This window comes from Gallinula chloropus (assembly GCF_964237585.1).
Source record: "Gallinula chloropus genome assembly, chromosome: 1".
In the NCBI taxonomy this organism is placed as follows: Eukaryota; Metazoa; Chordata; class Aves; order Gruiformes; family Rallidae; genus Gallinula; species Gallinula chloropus.
The window spans coordinates 80,440,418-80,461,080 of NC_140085.1; the positions used below are offsets into that span (position 1 = coordinate 80,440,418).

Genomic DNA, 20,663 nt, shown 5'->3' on the forward strand with positions numbered 1-20,663 from the left:
AACAACCTGTGGCACTCAGCAACAGGGTGCTGCGGGAGCTCAACGCTGCGCAAACACAAGCCAGATCGGGGCACATCCGCCCTCAGCCTTTATCTTTTGATAAGGAACTTCACCTAGAGGAAAGGTCCACAGGGCACAGTGCAGTTGGGTGATCACCTCCACAATTTTTAATTGATTTCAGCTTTCACATTAACCTGTGTTCTACAGAAAAAAAAAGGCACAGCCTTGTTTGCCGGATATGGGAGGTCCCAGAACACCGGCGCCACTCTGACATCTTCCCCTGCCCTGGCCAGCTATCAGTCAGTATTAAACCTGCCAGGCAAGTGGCAGCTGCAGTGGGGCTGCCCAGACAGCATACAGGGCCATGGCAACCTTCGTGCAGCTGAACACCGCAGACAAGATGCCCCTCGTGGGGCTGGGCACCTGGAAGGTAACAGCTTCAGAGAAAAGCACCAGTACTGCACAGCTCCCTGGCACAAAACTCGGTTCCCTCTGGTCCAGCACTGGTGAAGTGTCCTGGTAGCTGGGGTTCTGCTCTGCCTGGCTGTTGCGCTGACTCCACGTTGGAGTAGGGCTACAGGGAAATGGCTGGAGACTGGCTTCAAGTCCTGGAGCCCATGCTTATGACTGCAAGAATTATTGTTCCTGTGAAGAAAAAAAACAACCTTGGACAAGGGGGGGTTGTTTTCCTATTTTGCAAGAATGCAGGTGTTTAACATGCACGGATTTGAGATTGTTAAATTTTGTGCATTGTTTCAGTCCTCACCAGGGCAAGTAACAGCTGCAGTGATGGCTGCCATCGATGCTGGGTACCGACACTTTGACTGTGCCTACGTGTACGAGAACGAGACGGAAGTTGGGGAAGGGATCCAACGGAAAATCAAGGAAGGGGTTGTGAAACGAGAAGACCTCTTCGTTGTCAGTAAGGTAAGGTTCTGATGATCTTTCACCCTGGAGCAGGGGTGGGGGGAATGCTTTTACTATTGTATTTTCGTAGTGGGAAGCTTAAGTACAGGAAACAAATTTTATGCTGTAGGATAAAGCAGTTCATAGTGTCATTCAAGTCACTCCTGATGCAAGCTTGCTGCTTCACCCCATCCTGTATGGAAACTTGGGAACGGCATGCTGGGTCTGCACCTTGCTGTGGTCCAGCACTCTGCTGAGCAGAGCCAGAAGTGCTGGTGGATGGATGAGGAGGAACTGAGCCCTACATTTCATACCTGCAGACCAACTGGTGCAGAAGAAGGGAAGCAGAAAAAGGCAGAGGGCCAGGTAGCACCAAGCAAGGTAGAAACCTGTGATGCAGAGGTCTGAGATCACTTGGTGTCATGGGCTGTACCAGCTTGGCAATGGCACCTCACTGACCGCTGAAGCACAGCACAGGAGCTGAGCCTGGCACCGGCTGGTGCTTGTTCCAACAGCCAGGCTCAGAGCCCTGCCAAAGTGGGGGTCTCTGCAGCACAAGGAAGATGAGGCTCTGGACACCTGGGCATACTGTAATCTGCTCAGCACCAGTCCCAAAGAAGCTGTGGTTGGTAGCTTCTCTTTCTCTTGCTTCCTAAAGAAAAGAGCGTATTGAGCTGCATTCAGGAGTTGCTTCTCACCTCAGTAAAGGCTGGTGCCAACCATTTCTTTGTGGTTTGTCTTGTAGTTTCCTAGCTTTGCCTGCTGAACTTTTTAAGGGAAATGTACACGTGGTCAACTCTGACACACACCATTCTTGAGCTGAGCCATCCTTTCCTATTGCAATATCAGACTTGCATAGGACTTTTGACCACAGGGCTGTCTGATTATGTGTACTGCCACTGCACACAGTGCATTTAGTGTCATGGGCCAGTCTCATCACAGAGCAAGCCCCATCTGAAAAGCACTAGGACAGCCTAATTCCACATTGCCTTCCAAAGGAGATGGAGCATTTCTGTCCTGGGCAGGAGCACCCAAGACCTTAACCCAGGAGGTCACAGTGTGTCTTGGCTTTTTCTCCCTAGCTGTGGTGCACATTTTATGACAAGCCCCTGGTGAAGGGAGCATGCCAGAAGACCCTTGCTGACCTGAAACTGGATTACCTGGATCTCTACCTCATGCACTGGCCTTTTGGTTTCAAGGTACAGTAACAGCAATGCCCTTGGCTTCCCCTCCTGGGAGAGCTCCTCAAAACTGCCAGTAATGCTTCCAGCAGTCTGGGAAGACCGTGGATCTGGTGTGTGTGTACCAGCTCTGCTCCAGTGCTGCTGGTTCCGCTTTGCCCTGGCCACGTGAGCCAGGCTCTTGATCTCTGCCCCGAGAGTGCTGCTTGTACAGCGTCCTCTGCCCTTCTGAGACTGTGAGGGGAGACCTGGCACTGAGGCCTGAGTTCTGCCACTTTCCCATTCTTTTACAAATCCAAACCACACTTATCTGAAAAGCACCCTTTTTGGGAAGGAGGGCTGCACTTTGCACTTTGCTGCCTGACTGCCTGACTGAAATGTTTTCCTCTACATGGCGCAGAGTTGCAAAGTGGAAGAAAACACTTCTGCTTTCCATTTCTCTCTTAGATCCCCAAGCATCCAATCAGTGAAGATTGAGCTGCAGAAGCCTTAGTGTTCTTCCACAGACCCTGGATTTCAAAAGATGAGGGTCTTTATGCCAAACCTTCACAGATTATTTGTAGTTCAAAAGATTTATGTCAGTTTGTGTGTATATATATACACGTATACCCTTAGCCTTGTCTTTCTGCTACATCCAGGTCAACATCTCCACCTGATGCTTTGGAGCTCAACTTCATGTCATTCCCTCTGTCCCATTTTGTTTTGCTTCCCGTGAGCTGTTAAGTGAAACTGCATAATATTGTGACATCTATGTAGACAATTCCAATCATTCAGACCACTTTGGCCACACTGTCTAGTTACAACCTAATACAGCAACAGTGAGCCTCCCCACAGGAATCTGGCAGCAGTACCTTCTTCTGCAGATGCACTCCAGTACAAGTGTATACATTCACAGGGCCAAAGTCAATCCTCCACAGCTATTTTCTAAAGCAACTAAAGAAGCTAGCATCCCTACACACACATAGCAGAACAGGATATAATGGGAACTCACGTGGGACTCCAGCAGATTGTTCTACAAGTAAATTGCTTCCCAGCCTGCGTTTTGTGGATCGCCCCTCCAATGGGTCCAGCAGAAATACCTCTCTTTACTGGAAGAGCAAAATGCCATAAGCCTGCACGAAGTAGGAATAAGTTATCATGAGAGTTACCTGAATTCTTTTCACACATTATGAGCTTTAGCTCCTTACATTCCTGTTTGGTGCTTTTGCATAGCTGGCCTCCCAAAAGAGACTATTTCAGGCATTTTCTCTCTCGCTGGCAGGCAGGAGAGGAGCTGTTTCCCAAAGATGACAGAGGCATGGCTATACCCAACACCACAGACATTCTGCAGACATGGGAGGTAAGTTCAGCCGTGACATGCCCTCCAGCCTCATCAGTCGCTCCGTGTTTTCACTACCTTCAGCAGCCACAGAACTGTTGTCTCATGCACGTAAGATGAGCTGGATGGAATTTAAGGCAGTACAAAGTCGCTTCTCATAATGTGCCTGCTTAGTCATTACCAAGTTATTCCAGTTACCAAGTGCAAGTGCTTTGCTTGACTGCCTGGCCCACAGTGAGCCGTGCAGTCGTGGAGCTGCAGACCGCGCTGAGGTAAGGAAAAGTTTGTGGTGTGACCATAACAACTGAACAGTAGTCTTCATCACCATCCTTGAGCCCATCCTTAATTGCTCAAAGTTTACATACATACATTTTAGGTTGAGATCTGGCCTACAGTGTGGGGCCCAGCCCTCTAGCGCTTGCACAACATGCATGTCATTGTTCCTCATGTAACTTGGCATGAACTTCCACAGACTCAGGGAATGAGAATCCAGCTTCAGTGAGACAGCACTACTGTACCAGTACCTGCTTTTCCCTCAGAAAGCTTTGCAACTCTACATAGTTATTGTGTGCTGCCAGGTCAGGAAGAATAAATTCTTTATACTGAATGATGATTGTGCTCCCTTTTGTGACAGGCTATGGAGGAGCTGGTGGATGCTGGCCTGGTAAAAGCCATTGGTGTCTCCAACTTCAACCATGAGCAGATTGAGAGAATCCTGAACAAGCCAGGGCTGAAACACAAGCCTGCAAATAACCAGGTAAGCTGCAAAGTGACTGCAGGTGAATCATTTTCAGGGACTATGAAGATGTGATTCCAGTTGAACAAGGAGATGGGAAAAGGGAGAACAAAGTAGACCACAGTGTGTACTCTAAATCTCACTGTGTGGATATGAGTACAGAAGGCACTTGGATGCTCCTTTTTTTGCCTCACCTTGGTGAACAACTGTTCACCAGTGTTGGAGGATTCTCCCAGAAACATTCTTTCTGGAAGAATACAGACCCCAGAGACAACCTTTGTCAAACTCCCACAGCAAAAACTGCATTAGCACTTTGTATAAAAAATAGGTGTCTTCAGTACTAAGGATGCACACAGGCCGCTGGGAAATGAGGGGGAAAGGCAGCTGCTAATTGGATTAGGAGACAATCCACAGAGCACAACAATATTACAACAGCCTCTGCACCTTTGTGTTGGCAGGTCGAATGCCATCCGTACCTCACCCAGGAGAAGCTGATCAAGTACTGTCAATCCAAAGGGATTGCTGTAACAGCATACTGTCCCCTTGGCTCTCCAGACAGGCCTTGGTAAGGTCACATTGGAATTTGCAGGGCAGCTGATGTAGATATGCGTGTTCATTGAGATACAGATCTCTGTAGGATGGATCTTTTTATGGAGGATTCTTGCCACCTATTTCTCTTCTGTGTGTAGGGCTAAGCCAGAGGATCCTTCCCTCCTGGATGATCCCAAGATCAAAGAGATTGCAGCCAAGCACAACAAAACCCCAGCACAGGTACGTGGGTGCTGGACAGTGAGTACTCATTCCCTTAACACACCCATCAGAAAAATAGAGCTGAGGAACGGGTATAACGTCCATCCATTCTCCACAAACTGTGGCACTCCTCTGATTTCTTCCTAACAACTCAAATTATTTATTATAAGGTAAGGTGTGCAAGACATTACACCGTTATCTCAAACAGATTCTTGACCAATATTCAGATGTCACTTCCCGAAGTCCAGGTGGGAAGAAAAGGAAATGACTGTCCCAAAGTTGTTGGAACCACCTCTGCTTCCTCCAGTGCAGGTGCCGCCCTCTCTCTGACTCAGTGGTCTGTTCCTGCAGGTTGTCCTTCGCTTCCAGATCCAGAGGAATGTGATTGTGATTCCCAAGTCTGTCACACCACAGCGCATTGTGGAGAACTTCAAGGTGAGTGATTGAGTGACCTGGGTGCTGCGCTTCAGGGATGGCATGGCTCCTCCCTGTGCAGCAAGCAGCCATCCTTTCTCACCCTTCCCAGGTCCTCCTCAGGCAAGAGGACTGGGGTTTTTTCTTTCTTTATGCCTATCTATACTCTGCTGAGGGTTAAGCCAGGGCTATTTTGGAGAGGACAGATGAACAGGTCTTATTTACTGTCCTGTGGCTTGGCAGGCCTTGCTTGGAGCCCACACACAGTAATGTGACACCAAAGTCTTACAAAAATAAGCAATGTTCATAAAATAGTTCTTGTGTCTGTAAAACAAGTTGTTCTTCTGTCTGTCAATTCAGTGGTCCGTGACTGAAAACGGATCCTCCAGTGTGGAGATGCTCTCTCATCTTTTCTTTCTCCACGCTGTTTGAGTTTTCAAAGAGGTGACTTCCAGATGTTTCTCTTGGCAGTTGTTTGACTTTGAATTGACCAAAGAGGAGATGGCAACCATTCTCAGCTTTAATAGGAACTGGAGAGTCTGCACAATGAGCATGTAAGTGACGCTGCTTGTTTCCTTCCAACTCCTGAATTTTCTATAGTCTTTGCAAGGAATTTTGTGTCACAGCAACTAGGTAACATGAAATTCTGTGTATTTAAAAATCATGCCAACTCAAATTCCAACTGGTTTGACCCAAAAATACTCTTTCAGGTGAGAGTTTAATATTCTCATTATAAAAACAAAAGAAATGAAAACAAGCAACATTCTCACTTTAATTCAGTTTGCTGGAAACTCTCTGTAACTTGAATTACCAAAAAATGGTTCTGGATGTTCATTTCATCTTTGTCTGTATTAGAGAAATGAGATGAGGGCACATATCACAGAATCACAAGGTTGGAAAAGACCTTTAAGATCATCAAGTCCAACCGTTCTCCACATATCATTCAATGTGGAATATTCTTCCTGTAATCACTCCACGAGACAGATCTTCCCTTGGTGAATCCTCCATGAACCCAGTGCACCTCTGTGTAACATTTAGGTCACCCATGAAAGTAACATTCCCTCCTTGATTTCTTTCAGATCCAAAACTCACAAGGACTACCCTTTCCACGCAGAATACTGAAGATGCTTGTAACTGGCCTTCAGCAGACCCCCGGGGTCTCATGTGCCCCTGCTCGAACTTGCAGCTAGTTATCTTGTCTTCTTACTGCATCTGCCCTGACAGTGATGGCACAGGATGCTTATCCCACGACATTTGTTTGAGGTCTTTTTTTGGAAGAAGAACAGAGTATTTCCTACAGAACAAAATGTAGTATGTAATAATTTTCGGACTAAAAGAGAGGATTGCTACTGAAGAGCCTAAGCAGAGGTGCTAAGTAGAAAAAGGGAGGGGGGTTGACCGCCCCGCCCCCTTCAGTGGTTGCCTTCAGTCTTGCATCAGAAGGAACAAGATCTTGACAAACCACAAGAAGAAAGCCCGCATCGACAGTTTCATCAGACACGTCCCCTATTCTAAATAAAATTAACTGGCACATGCAAACCCATAACAGGCTGAAAGTCTTCTGTTTTGAGTAGGAAAAATCCAAACCCCTCCTACCCAGAGAGTAGTCGCCCGCGCTCTGGGGCCACGGGCCCTCCCTGGGGCCGGCACTCTCCCCTGCGGGCACCAGAGGGCAGCCAGCCCTCAGGGAAGACCCGCGTTACCCATCGCCGCCGGCCTCCCGTCCCCCCAGCTCAGGCTGCAGCCCCCGCGGTGCCGGGGGGCATGTCAGACTCGACACAACCCGGGGGTCTGTCACACGTTCAAGGAGAGAGTCAGTCAGCCCCTCTGGGCTGCGCCCAAAACATCGGCAGCTCTGGATCTCCCCCCACACACACACAATTTCCACTTTGGATTCACAAAGATATAACCCGAGGCCATGTGTTTCCCAGCTTCCCTAAGCAAGCAGCCCTTAACGCCATCAGCAACCTCCAGGCAGAGGTAAGGCATCCATCCCACAAAAAAGGCACCGCTACCGAACCCTGTAAGGGTGCAACATTTGGTGTGGTGTGGGAGCCAAAGACATAGGAAAGCTCCCCCACCCTGCACAGCCGCCTTCTTTCCCTTGGAAAGCTCCTGCTCAAACGTCTGTAACTCACAGCAGAGCCACCACTGCGGCTGCAGTCACGCCAATTCCTCCAGATGCTCCTTGGCCACGGGCAGCACTCACTGCCCTTCCCCACTTCTGCTGAAGGGTCTCCTCTCATCCCAGGGCACACGCAGACACCTCCTGAAAGGAAGGAGACATCAGAGGGGTTTAGCCACATCGACTTGCTCAATCAGGCCCAGTCATCAGGGACCCGCAGACAGGAGCTGCCGGCTTGGGGCAAATTAATCCAGACATGCCACAGGGAGCGAGGGAATGTGCTCCTGGCTGCATCCCTGGAGTTTAAGTACATGGCTTTGCCAGCTTCTCATATTAACAGCCAAATTCCAGCACTAGCACAGGCTTCCAAAGTCTTCAAAAAAAACCTCTTAGGAAGACACCAAATAAGTTGGGAATACGTATAATGGTGTGTTTGTCGCTGGGTATGAGCTGTGGGAGAGGCACCCAGAGACAAATGCACCATTACACACAGTCCCGACTTACACTGGTACCTGAATCAATCCTCCAAGGGGAAGAAAAGAGCAAAGCCTCCTGAGCAGCCCGAATGTACCACTATGGAGTACTTACAGGACCCCACTGACATATCTGGGTCTGTTCACTGTACCGAGACCACCTCATCAGTATGGCGCATTTTGCCTCTCCAAAGCTTCAAAGCCTGTTTCTAATGTGAAATTAAAGGTCACCTACCATTTATTTCTACACTTGTATATTTTATTCTGAAATAATGGTCTGCACCTCCCTAAAGACAGGGGGACAATGTGATCATTGTGATGTTCATCCCAGGTACCAGTACAGGTTGGGGGCTGGCCTGTTGGAGAGCAGTATAGGTGAGAGGCACCTGAGGGTCCTGGTGAACAGCAGTGTGCCCTCCTGGCTAAGAAGGACAATGGCATCCTGTGGTGTATTAGAAGGGGGGTGGTTAGTAAGTCAAGAGAGAGGTCCTTCCCCTCTACTCTGCCCTGGTGAGACCGCACCCAGAAGATTGCATCCAGTTCAAGAAGTACATGGAACTCCTTGAAAGAGTCCAGTGCAGGGCCACCAAGGTGATTAAGGGAGTGGCACACCTTCCTTATGAGGACAGGCTGAGGGAGCTGGGTCTCTCTAGCTTGGAGATGATGGAGGGGTGACCTTATTAATGTTTATAAATATGTAAAGGGTGAGAGTCAGGAGGATGGAGCCAGGAGGCTCCTCTCAGTGATGGCCAATGATAGCACAAGGGGCAACGGGTGCAAGCTGGAGCATAGGAAGTTCCTTGTGAATATGAGGAGGAACTTTTTCACTGTGAGGATGGCAGAGCACTGGCACAGGCTGCCCAGAGAGGCTGTGGAGTCTCCTTCTCTGGAGACATTCAAACCTCACCTGGACATGTTCCTGTGCGATTTAGTCTAGGTGATCCTGCTCTGGCAGGGGGGGTGGACTAGATGATCTTTCAAGGTCCCTTCCAACTCCTAACGTTCTGTGATTCTGTGATTCATTGGAATCTCAACGTTCTCCCACAGCTTTGAAACATACTAAAAGATACTTTCCCCCAACATTTACAATTAAACCTCTTTTTTTTCCTAAATGACCCCTAAGCTCATGTACCCCAAACTGCAAGTTGCATTTGTCCCACCTGGAGAGGGGAACTGGGAGCTCCCCCCTCTCACAAGCCAGCCACACCGGGATTTCCTCTAGCCGGCTCACTCCAGCACGCAGTGTCACGAGGCTCCCAGGCCCCATCAGTGCCGAGCGGGAACACTGCTCCAGCCAGAACTGCCCAGCCCTTCCTCAGCCCATCGCTCGCAGCCACGGAGCCAGCAGCGAGGGCGCAGGTCTGCGTGCTTAGGGTGACAAGTCTCTTCCTGGGGGCTCCTGTTTATTGACCCATTTTGGGCCACCACCCCGGCTTTACTGCTGACAACTCGTGGGCTGAAGCACCACCGAACGACACGGGCTCCCCATCGGGTCACTGGTGGGGTGACCTGCAGCCACGCCTTGCAGCACCCCAGCCCGGTGTCACAAGCACGAACACCCCGCGGCGCTGGGACAGGGCGCCGCAGGAGCTGAACCCTGCGCAAACCCCGCCGGGTCGGGACGCAGCCGCCCTCGGCCCTTCTCCCCGGGTACGGGCCACCTCCGGGCGCAGAGGCGCGCAAGGCACAGCACCCGGGCGCGCTCGCTGCCCCCGCCATCTCACACTGAGCCCGCACCCACTGAGCCTCGGCGGAAGGCCCGCCCGGGCAGGGCTGGCCTGCCCTAGAGGGCTCGGTGCGAGGCCCGCGGCGCCCCGGCACGGCCCTGACGGCCCAGCTCCGCCGCGGGACCCCGGGCGGTAGTGGCTCCTCGCTCCGCGCCCGGCCGGTGCCCGGCGTCGGGCCGCAGCAGCCAACCCCGCCTCACTGGGCCGTCGGCTCCAGTGGGAAACGCATCCCTCGGAGAAACCTGAAAGCGGCATCCCCGGCAGGGAGGGAGGGAGGGAGGGAAGCGAGGACACAACGGGGCGCAGCGGGGATCCCCCGGCTTCTTCGCCCCCGCAGACCCAGGTAGTTCCCCCCCATACTGTACCATAGCAGCCAGCTCGGATTCCCATTGGCTGACTCGCTTCGCTGCCGATTGGGCGGCGCTGCCGTCGGAGCAGGGCTCGAGCGGTGATTGGTTGCTACGGTGGGGAAGACCGAGCACTACCAACCGGCGGGGTGGGCGGGGATACCTCCCGCGGGGAAGGGCTGTACCGGCAGCCCCGGGGCGAGCCCGGCCGCTTTTAAAGCGTTCGGCGGGCGGCGCGATCCTGAGTGGGGCTATGGCGGCTTGTGTGCGGCTGGGGGCTGCGGCCAAGGTGCCCCTCCTGGGGCTCGGCACATGGAAGGTAAGTGCGGCGAGCTGTCCTGCAGCGCGGCCCGGAGCCGCCGCCGCCGTGCCGATGGGGGAGCCCCGGCCGCGCTTGTAACCGAGGGTCCCGCCCCGGCCGCGCTTGTAACCGAGGGTCCCGCCCCGGCCGCGCTTGTAACCGAGGGTCCCGCCCTGGCCGCGCTTGTAACCGAGGGTCCCGCCCTGGCCGCGCTTGTAACCGAGGGTCCCGCCCTGGCCGCGCTTGTAACCGAGGGTCCCGCCCTGGCCGCGCTTGTAACCGAGGGTCCCGCCCTGGCCGCTGCCCCGCCGCAGCGCCCTGCCCGGGTCGCCGAGGCCTGGACTGAGGGCTGAACCCCTCCGCTGGCAGCTGCCGGGGGCTTCTCCTCCGCGGAGCGGTGCGGGGAAGCGCGCAGGCCTCGGCCTGGCAGAGCCGGGGCCGCAGCTCTGCAGAGGCTCCCCGGAGCCCGGCCTGGGAGTGGGGCGACCGGAGCGGCCGGGTTGAACCGCGGGGTCCGGTATTCGTGATGTCTGCAGGGCTCAGAAACCTCTCTGGAAAAGCCCCTTTGGGTGTCTGTCTGCCGAAGGAGCAGCTTGTAAGAATCCCTGGAACAGGCTGCCTGGGGGGTTGTGGAGTCTCCTTCTCTGGAGATATTCAGGCCCCCTCTGGACACCTACCTGTGCGCCCTGGCCTAGTGACCCCACTTTGGCAGGGGGGTTGGACCCGATGATCTCTGGAGGTCCCTTCCAACCCCTATGATTCTGTGATCCCAAAACTGAGACCCCTTATATCCTCTTTCCTTCAGTCCCCCCCAGGGAAGGTGGAAGCTGCAGTGATGGCTGCCATTGATGCCGGGTACCGACACTTTGACTGTGCCTACGTGTACCAGAATGAGAAGGAAGTTGGGGATGGGATCCAGAAAAAGATCAAGGAAGGCGCTGTGAAGCGAGAGGACCTCTTCATTGTCAGTAAGGTAAGGGTGAGATGCTCTTGGGTTGGGGACAGATCACGGTTACCCGAGAGGTTTTTCTGTCAGAAACTAAAGTAGTTTTATGCTGTGGCAGTAAAGAAACTTGTGCTGTAAATGAGGGTGTTCCTGGTGCTACCTTCTTGTTTCACTTCATCAGCACAGACTCGTGCTTGTCCGCTAATACTAATACTTTTGATGTAGCTGTCAGATAAGAAGAGTAAGTTACTTGAGCAGGGAGGAGAATCAGCCTTATCTTAAAAATCACCCTTCACTATTGGGTGACCACTTTCTTCCACAGTCAGTTCAGTGACACTGAAGTAAGTGAAGACAATGATTTTTTTCTCCCCTCCAAAATCTACTGAGGTCATGGCATGTCTTGGCTTTTTCTCCCTAGCTGTGGTGCACGTTTCATGAGAAGCCCCTGGTGAAGGGAGCCTGCCAGAAGACACTTGCTGACCTGAAACTGGACTACCTGGATCTCTACCTCATGCACTGGCCTTTTGGTTTCAAGGTACAGTAACAGCAATGCCCTTGGCTTTGTTTCATGTGGCTTCTGCCTTGAGGGAGTTCTGTGGCTTCAGCCCAACTACTGCACTGCTCTGGCTAAGGAAGAAAATTGGTGTCCCTTGCATGTGCCAGCACTGTTCTGGTGCTCAGCTTTACTCTGGCAATGTGAGCCAGGCTGTTGACCTCTACCTCTGGAACTGCTGCTCATGTTGCCCTTTGATACTGGGAGTGACAGCCTGAAGACTAGGGGCAGGTCTCTTGGCTGAAGCGTAAGACGAGGTGGCTTTTTTCTTCTGAATGGGTGTATGGTCACCTGAAGCATACTGCTTGCTGGAAGGAGGGCTCTGCGCTTTGCTGCCTTTCCTAACTTCTACAGGGGCCTAAACTCTTTCACTGGTTAGCAAAGGAGCTGCTGTCACAGTTTGACTCTTCCTAGTGTTGGCCTTTTCTTCCTGCTATGGTCTGATCAGTCTCCATCCTACCCGTTGCTTTTGAGGTGCTCACCTTATTTCATAACCTTGTTCAACTTCATGTTAACAGGACTGTGGCAATGAAGCTGTCTCAGTGACAGTAACAAACAGCTGCTAAACAGAGGTCAGCCTTGCTGTCTATTTGCCTCTTCTACACAAGGGCTCTTCCAATTTTCCTTTTAGTGGCTTTGCACTGAGTTTTGTCACAGAAGGCCTGTCACTGTGTAACACTTCTTTTCAGCGGACACGGTAGTGTGACTAAAGCTACATGTTCCCAGGACCTCAGTCCCCAGTGCCCTGCTGCAAAAACAACAAAACTGTTCTTCCTAAGTGGGCACAAAACCATGGAATCACAGAATGTTAGGAGTTGGAAGGGACCTCAGATGATCATCTAGTCCAGCCCCCCCTGCCAAAGCAGGATCACCTAGACTAAATCCCAACAGGAACACATTCAGGTGGGGTTTGAATGTCTCCAGAGAAGGAGGTTCCAACCTCTCTGGGCAGCCAGTGCCAGTGCTCCATCACCCTCATAGTGACAAAGACCCTCCTTATATTCACATAGAACTTCCTACCTGACTCTCACCCTTTTACATATTTATAGACATTAATGAGGTCACCCCTCGGTCTCCTCCAAGCTAAAGAGACCCAGGTTCCTCATCCTGTCCTTACAAGGAAGGTGTTCTACTCCCTTTATCAGCTTGGTGGCGCTGCACTGGACTCTTTGAAAGAGTTAAGTGTCCTTGGACTGAGGGGCCCAGAACTGGACACAAAATTCCAGATGTGGCCTCAAAAAACAAGAGGTGAAGTGAACATGAGTGAGGCTGGGGGCTGTAGTTGAGTGGTGTGCTTCCCTGTAGGCATTTGGGTGAGTCACCCCTCTGAGGGGTCCAGCAGGAAAACCTGTCTGTATGCAAAGGGTCACTGGCAGAAATTCCCTAAATTCCTCCCATTCCTCTCCTCAGGAAGGAATGACTGAATATCAACAAGAACCAGTGTTCTTGCCAGCACTAGAAGTCTAACCTCATGGCTGTGAGGTCTTTATGGTATTAAGCAAAAACTTCTTGCAGAGTTGCAAGCACTCTGTTTTGTTCTCACTGGCAGGCAGGAGAGGAGCTGTTTCCCACAGATGACAAGGGCATGTCGATACCCAGCGACACAGACATTCTGCATACGTGGGAGGTAAGTTGAGCCATGGTGGCAGGTGGGGGGGAAACGGTGTCTTCTGTCCTCAGCAGTCACCAGACAGCTCATGTGGGAACACAGAATTGGAAGGATCTCACAAAAGTATGCAGCTGCTTTTCAAACGGTGTGTGCTTAGTCGAGCTGCTATTCCATCTCAAGTCACTGAGCTGCACAGTCACTTCTGGTGGAGTTGCAGATCAGGCTGAGAATAGAAAAAGTTATTTACTTGTCCGTGCCTGTGTGATTATTTTTTTTTCTTCACCACAGTTCTCATGCAGTTCTTGAACTGCTCAAGCAGGTTTTGCACTATGTGGGTTGTGATCCTGACATCCTCTGAGGGCATAGCCCTCCTGTGCTGTGGGAGCAGTCACTTGTCTCCTCTTTTCCTTGTGTGACTCATTTCAGTCTCCACGATGATGTGGGGCTTTGGTGTGATCAAGACATGGCACTGATACTGCCAGTCCCTGCTTCCCCACTGAGATTCTAAAACCTGGCAAGTCCAAGTACTTTATGGCTGGTTTCCTTCAGGTGAAGCACATCAGGAATGAATGTATTCAAGTCATGTCTTGTACTGCATGTTGAATCTGTTCCACTTTGACAGGCCATGGAGGAGCTGGTGGATGCTGGCCTGGTAAAAGCCATTGGTATCTCCAACTTCAACCATGAGCAGACTGAGAGAATCCTGAACAAGCCAGGGCTGAAACACAAACCTGCAAATAACCAGGTAAGCTGCAAAGTGACTGCAGGTGAATAGTTTTCAGGGACTATAAAGACGTGATTCCAGTTGAATGAGGGGATGGGAAAAGGGAGAACAAAGTAGACAACAGTGTGTACTCTACATCCTGCTCTGTGGAAATTCCCCAGTACAAAAGAAGCACCGGAATATTTCCTTTCTGTCTCACCTTGCTGAACCACTTGCTTACAAAAGGCACAGAATGAAACAATAGAAAAGTCAGTGCTCTACAGAATGAATTGCATGTGGTCTGTGGGACAGTACAAGACAGGGCAGGATTAAGGCAGCCTGAGATTCAGAAGAAAACCTCTGGAGCATGTGAAGATTAGGTTTGTTCTAAACAGTGTCTAATCCTGTGTTGGCAGATTGAGTGTCATCCATACCTTTCCCAGGAAAAGCTAATCAACTATTGCCAATCCAAAGGGATCACTGTGACTGCGTACTGTCCCCTTGGGCGCCCTGACAGGTAACTTCATGTGGGTTAGTGTGGCTGAAGTTTGAATCGCTCAGACTAAGTGAGTAATGGCACAGGTGTGTGTGCACACTGAGAAAGATATTTAAAAGAAAAACCCAACAAACATAGTGGGTAGAGTCCTTCAGCAGGTGTTCTTTGCCTTTTCTTCCTTGTCTCTGCACAGGGTTAAACCAGAGGAGCCTTCCCTCCTGGATGACCCCAAGATCAAAGAGATTGCAGCCAAGCACAACAAAACCCCAGCACAGGTACGTGGGTGCTGGACAGTGGGTACCTGTTACTGTAGCACAGCCGTCAAGGAAGCCAGGCCTGAAGGAGTCCAGCCTCTATTATTCCCTGTGAGCTGTGGTATTAGCTAGCAATGCAGGATGTCTGCTAAGTGGCTGGCAATATATACTGTGGCCCTCAGCCAAAACTGGACTCCTGACCCAGCTTCAGATGTCGCTTCTCTCAAGTCCTCTTGCAGAGAATGAAAGCCTTGCATAGACTGCTGGAAGTCCAAGTAAGAACTGGATGGGAAAACAGGCCTTCCATGTGATGCTTTGCTGCTTCCTTCTTGGCTCTCCAGGAAGCCTAACCAAGGCCCCAGGCAGGGGAGTGATTTGAAATGCAGCTCTGGAGAAGTGGGTATAATAGCTTGAGGAAAACAGCTGTTGGAACAGGCTCTGCTTCCACCAGAGCAGGAGCTGCCCTCTTTCTGACTCCAAGTGACAGGTGATAAGACAAGAGGGAACAGCCTCAAGCTGCACCGGGGCAGGGTCAGATGAGACATTAGGGAAAAGTTCTTCACCAAAAGCGTTATTTGACACTGGAACAGGCTGCCCAGGGAGGGGGTTGAGTTACCAGTTGGGCTCAATGATCTCAAAGGTCTTTCCCAATCTAGTGATTCTGTGACTCAGTGGTCTGTTCCTGCAGGTTGTCCTTCGCTTCCAGATCCAGAGGAATGTGATTGTGATTCCCAAGTCTGTCACACCACAGCGCATTGTGGAGAACTTCAAGGTGAGTGATTGAGTGAGCTGGGTGCTGCGCTTCAGGGATGGCATGGCTCCTCCCTGTGCAGCAAGCAGCCATCCTTTCTCACCCTTCCCAGGTCCTCCTCAGGCAAGAGGACTGGGGTTTTATCTCTGTCTGGAAGCTAGGGCTACAGTGAAAACTGTATTTGGAGAAATGATGTAGGCAGAACTCTTAAAGGGGGTCCTCACCTTGTCAGTCACCTCACGTGGTATCTCCTGTTCTGTGACTTGTGGATGAAGTGGTAGGCAGGGTTTGCTTGGAGCCCTGGTGCAGTAACATTCTTCAAAACATGGAGTAAGCAGGACAAAGAGAAGAGTCCTGGTGTCAATAAATTAAATTGCTCCTCTTGTTATTAAGTCAGTTTTTTTCCCGATATTGGACATCAGGGCTTCAGGAGCAACACTTGGACTTCTCTGCAGAGAGAAATGCATCTTCCACTGTTAGAGGCATTCAGTAACATGAAGTGCTCACCAATTACCTTGGAACAGCTGTCACATCTAACTGCATCCAGTGATTTGGTTGGTTTTTGTTCCCATCTGTCAGTAAAGTCTTGAAAATCGAGAGAGGATTTTTCCTTTCCATTCTCCTGTCACAAGACTTCTGATGTGAACTTGTTGTTTCATCTTGAGGAATAACTGCATCTGACTTGATTTTTTCAAAGAGGTGATTTCCAGCTGTTTCTCTTGGCAGGTGTTTGACTTTGACTTGACTAAGGAGGAGATGGAAACCCTTCTCAGCTTAAACAAAAACTGGAGGATCTGCGAAATGGTCACGTAAGTGACACCTTTTGATGCCTTCCAACTCTTGTATACAATCTTTAATCTTGTGAGTAATGGTATAGCTGACTGGATATATTTGGAAATCTGAAATCATTTGAGGGATGGTGCATCTGTCACTTAACATCTTGGAGTTATATTTGTCACTTAATTGACTAAAGGTTGAGTACAAGTCACTCTAGGTACTTGCTGTGAATCCTCTCCAGGAATCTCTCTGTACCTGGAATTCTAAAAGGAGGCTTCTACTTGGTGACTGTGGAGAAAAGAGCATTGGGCCTCTTTAAACTCACAGAAAACAAATACCACTAAACCCCTGCCAGCTCTTAAATTGGCTGTTGGGGGAGGGAATGACTATCTGAAGTACTATGTGAAGAACAATTGCTTGCAGAGACACACCTTGGAAGCCTATAGTCAGAGAAGTCTTGGCTGAAAAGACCACAGAAACCATTGTTCTCTCCACAAGCAATGTGAACTTTACCTCTTTCTTCAGAAGATAACTTGATCCCACCACTATTCAGTTTCTGAATAAGAAAACACTTGTTAGTCATGTGTGCCATTTAGACACAAAGAAGTCTCTTAAATTCATTCTGCAGTTAGACAATTTTGAGCTTCCCTTGAAGGCTCCTCTCTACAGCTGGTGTAACATAGTGTTTATTTCAGCCTTGAGGATAATACTTTTCTCTTTGATTTCCTTCAGGTGCAAAAACCACAAGGAGTACCCTTTCCATGCAGACTACTGAAGATAGTTTTATCCTGCCCTCCTGGAGGCCTCTGGCATCCAATGAGCTTCTACCACTGCCTAGAGTTGTCAGCTATGTAGCATACACGTTGCACCTCTCCTGCCATCAAGGCACAGTATAGGTCTACAGTGACTTTGGGTTTTTCTTATCTGGTGAAGGAAAGAGTGATGTTGTTCTAAGGAACAGAATATGGGCTATAATGATTATCTAATCATTAGATGAGTGTCTGTGCACAGCTGAAATAGCAAAGCAGGAACCACAATGAATGAACTAGCACCTGATTTCTATTTTATCTTCTGTCTTGCATCAACACCTCTTAAAGCTGCAGGTAAAGGATATTTGAGCACAGAAGGAAGATCCACTCTGAAAGAATGACCTACATAATCACTGCCTGAAGAAAAGAGACAACAACTGCCTTCACTTTGGAGTGCAGCCCAAAGCTTTCTTGGAAAGAGGAGTAAATGGGAGAATCATCCAGTCCTTGGGAGCTGCATGCCAGCTCATACTGGGCCTTATTTCACTGACATGTTTTTACAGGCTGAAACTGGACAGAGTAGTGTTCAACTTTATTCCTATCCAAAATAAAAAAGGTTTAGATTACTGCTGGTTTGGAAATTCTAGTCTAATGTGAAAAAGACAAACCAAGCCCCCTGCCTCAATGATGTCACTGGAAACCATCATCCATGTTTCATTTTAAATGACATCACAGGCCCATCAAGAACTTGTTTTGATCAGAAGTTGAGTAACTCAGTACAATAGGCTTTGGCTGAGCTCTGCAGTGCTGACAAGAACAGTCAAGTATGACAAGCCTTAGTATAGACCATGGACTGACTTGGCTGGTAATGGCAAGCAGGACAGTTCTCTTAACTGTAACCTTGAGCAAAGCTTTCCCCTGCCAAAGTCCATCTCCTGTGGAGGCAGATACAGGTGAGCCTTACAGGACAGTGCCAGGGTAGTTAGGACAGCATGGTGCTTCAGCATCCATAAGTGTGTTGGTCCTTGGGGTGGTGGGCAGGGGGCAGCTGCAGTACCACCACTGCATTCTGTTCTGTAACAGCCACAGTGGATCAAGCCATGGGGTTTGACAGAAGTGTGTGAAGTCTGAGTTGAACCTTGACAAGAAGATGCTTAAGAGAACCTGCATTTATAAAAGTCTGTAGGACTAGAACCTAAGGCTGGCTGACTTACTCCTTGTGCCACGCTAACCTGTGCTGTCAGTTAGTGCTCAACAAGTGCATACACTCATACAAGCTTGAGGTACTTGTATGTCATTAGTTTGTGATTGAGTGCATGTATGAAAGGCGCTCGACATGACAGAAAGGCAGAGAGGTGGAATATCACAGGAGCATCAAGATCTTGCCTTGATCAGCAGTAGAATAGCTGGATTTAATGAAGAACAGCTGACTAGCCAGGGAAAACAATTGTGTGAGGAATTTTAGTACATAAGAACAATGGGTGTGGAAGCAAGAGAAGAGTGGAGTCACTCTTGACCATTTTGTGTCTTGTTCTTCTGATATGCCAAACCTCTTATGCTTATCTCTTGGGCTGATGACGTTCACTGAATTATATTATGAAGCAGGGAAGTTGATAAATATTAGTTGGTCAGCAACAGCCTATGTAAAGGATGTGCAAAGTTCTGCCTAAAGGTCTACAATGTTAGCTCAGGAGGAACAACCTCTCTGAGAAGGGAGTGATTAAGAGGGAGAAAGAAGAGGAGGGTGCCTCAAGTCTGCAGAACCAGCTCTGTGGCTTTGTTAGCAAGACAAAGCTAAAGTTCACCAGAAGGACATGAAATGAAGGGGAGTAAATGAAGTAAAAAGCCAACACATGTCTTTGAAGCCCACCAAAAGATTATTGGGGTGGGGTAGGTGTGTGTGTGGTAATGAGCTCTCAAGGAATTCACCATTCCTTGGAAGCTCTGTGAATATGCATGTATCACAAATATGTGTATATCTAGTATAAAAGCTGTGTAACTAACCCTTTACAGTGCCCACATTCAGTGGAGTGATCCCCTGTGCTGCAATAAAGAATACCTGCCTAATAGCCACTGAGGCTATGGAGTTCTGAATTTGGCTTTTCACAGCATAAATTACTACATGCAGATGTCAACATAACAACCCTGAAAGGTGCTTTAGTGCAAGACCCTGCACACTGATCAAATTAGACCCTTCCTCCCATGCAGCTCCTCATCCCCTGCAAGCATCCCCTGGGTGTGTTACTGAGCATGCAGTTAGCTGTATTGCCCTGGCTACCTGGCAGCAGCTGATGCATGTAGCACCTCCTTCCCAAAGGCCCTACTGTCACCTGTCAACCCCAGCCACACCTTTAGAGATGGAGAAACAGTAGACAGCTCCTATGTCTTGGCATGATCTAGGGCAAGTCTCACACCAACTGGTGGAAACACCAAAGCAAAATGCAAACCTCCTGCCAAAAGCCCCCTGTTAGAAGACTAAGACATCTTGCATTCAATAAACCATTGGGAAAACCAAGTAACCCCCTGCACAGGAGAACATGAACAGGCCCCAGTTCCTCTGAACAAAACACAAAATCTCAGAAGAAAATGAAAGGAGAGCAGATTGCATCTCAGATCTGCTCTCCACTGAGCCTCATGTCATCATACACACTCTACCCATCTCTTTGCCTCAGGAACAGGAGACATTGAAACCTCTCCCCAAAAAGACATGCTCAGAAGATTGAGAACAAGCGCAACAATGTTTTCTGCCCTTTCTTAAAAGATCCTGTCTTACTGGCCAAAGAGCCAGGCTTTGCCAGTTTCCACAGACTAACGGGGTATGACTCTGACAGGACCAGTTCACAGTGTCATTGCTCCAGTACAAAATCGGACTGTGGCAGTTCCTACACCAAGACCTACACCATCTGGAGCCAAGTCATGACACTGCTGATACAAACTGTCAGCACAACACCGCTAGCTTGAGCATCCAGGGAAACACAAAGGAGAGCAGAGGAAAATTGGTATTCCAGCTGGTCTTCTGGCTGCCCTGGAAAGCAAGTCACAGGCATGGCTCAACACGATATTTTGCCAAAAAAATTTGTGAAGTGGATATTGCGTGAAATTTAGCAGTCATCAGCAAAAAGGGGGCAGCCTACTACCCGTGTGGGTGATCGTTCTGATGATTCAAACTGTGAAGCATCAAAACCCCTCGGCTGCCATGGCAGGAGTTCTCTGGCACAAGTGTTTTGCTTTTTAGACTTTCAGCAGAACAGAGGAACAGGCTCAGGTGAATCACAATCTTTCCCTTGATTTCACTGACCCCAAGGGACCGGGTACACTCAGAGCAGGTTTACAAAGGGGGGATCCAGGGAAAGGTAAAAGGCAAACACTCCGGTCTGTAACCGATGCAACTGAATCCTGCTGAGGCCGGCTGGTGATGCTGACACAAAAGAGATTAAAGAGACAACCAGTTTCCGGGTCTGCCCTCAGGTAAACAGAGCAAATAGCACAAAGCAGCCGGGCACCTGTGTGGGAAAGACCCCAGAGAAAAACGCACCGTTACACCCCC

The 20,663-nt window shown here is 49.7% G+C and overlaps 2 protein-coding genes across 3 annotated transcripts; both read left to right on the forward strand.

The window, feature by feature from the left end:
• The first annotated feature begins 326 nt into the window (after window positions 1–326).
• Window positions 327–6,845, forward strand: LOC311190268 (aldo-keto reductase family 1 member B1-like). 2 transcript variants are annotated; one of them, XM_084262142.1, is made up of 10 exons: window positions 327–430; window positions 760–927; window positions 1,989–2,105; window positions 3,349–3,426; window positions 4,040–4,162; window positions 4,600–4,706; window positions 4,831–4,912; window positions 5,243–5,326; window positions 5,777–5,859; window positions 6,385–6,845. In XM_084262142.1, exons 1-10 carry the CDS (start codon window positions 365–367, stop codon window positions 6,425–6,427), a joined length of 951 nt encoding a protein of 316 aa, XP_084118268.1. In that variant the 5' UTR covers window positions 327–364; the 3' UTR covers window positions 6,428–6,845. The 2 variants fall into 2 exon arrangements, with proteins under 2 accessions (XP_084118268.1, XP_084118269.1); XM_084262143.1 differs by lacking the exons at window positions 327–430; window positions 760–927; window positions 1,989–2,105 and adding an exon at window positions 2,666–2,805.
• Window positions 6,846–10,165: 3,320 nt separating this feature from the next.
• Window positions 10,166–17,742, forward strand: LOC311190317 (aldo-keto reductase family 1 member B1-like). Its single transcript, XM_084262206.1, has 10 exons — window positions 10,166–10,296; window positions 11,084–11,251; window positions 11,643–11,759; window positions 13,327–13,404; window positions 14,009–14,131; window positions 14,506–14,606; window positions 14,779–14,860; window positions 15,528–15,611; window positions 16,317–16,399; window positions 17,100–17,742. Exons 1-10 carry the CDS (start codon window positions 10,231–10,233, stop codon window positions 17,140–17,142), a joined length of 945 nt encoding a protein of 314 aa, XP_084118332.1. The 5' UTR covers window positions 10,166–10,230; the 3' UTR covers window positions 17,143–17,742.
• The last annotated feature ends 2,921 nt before the right edge of the window (window positions 17,743–20,663 follow it).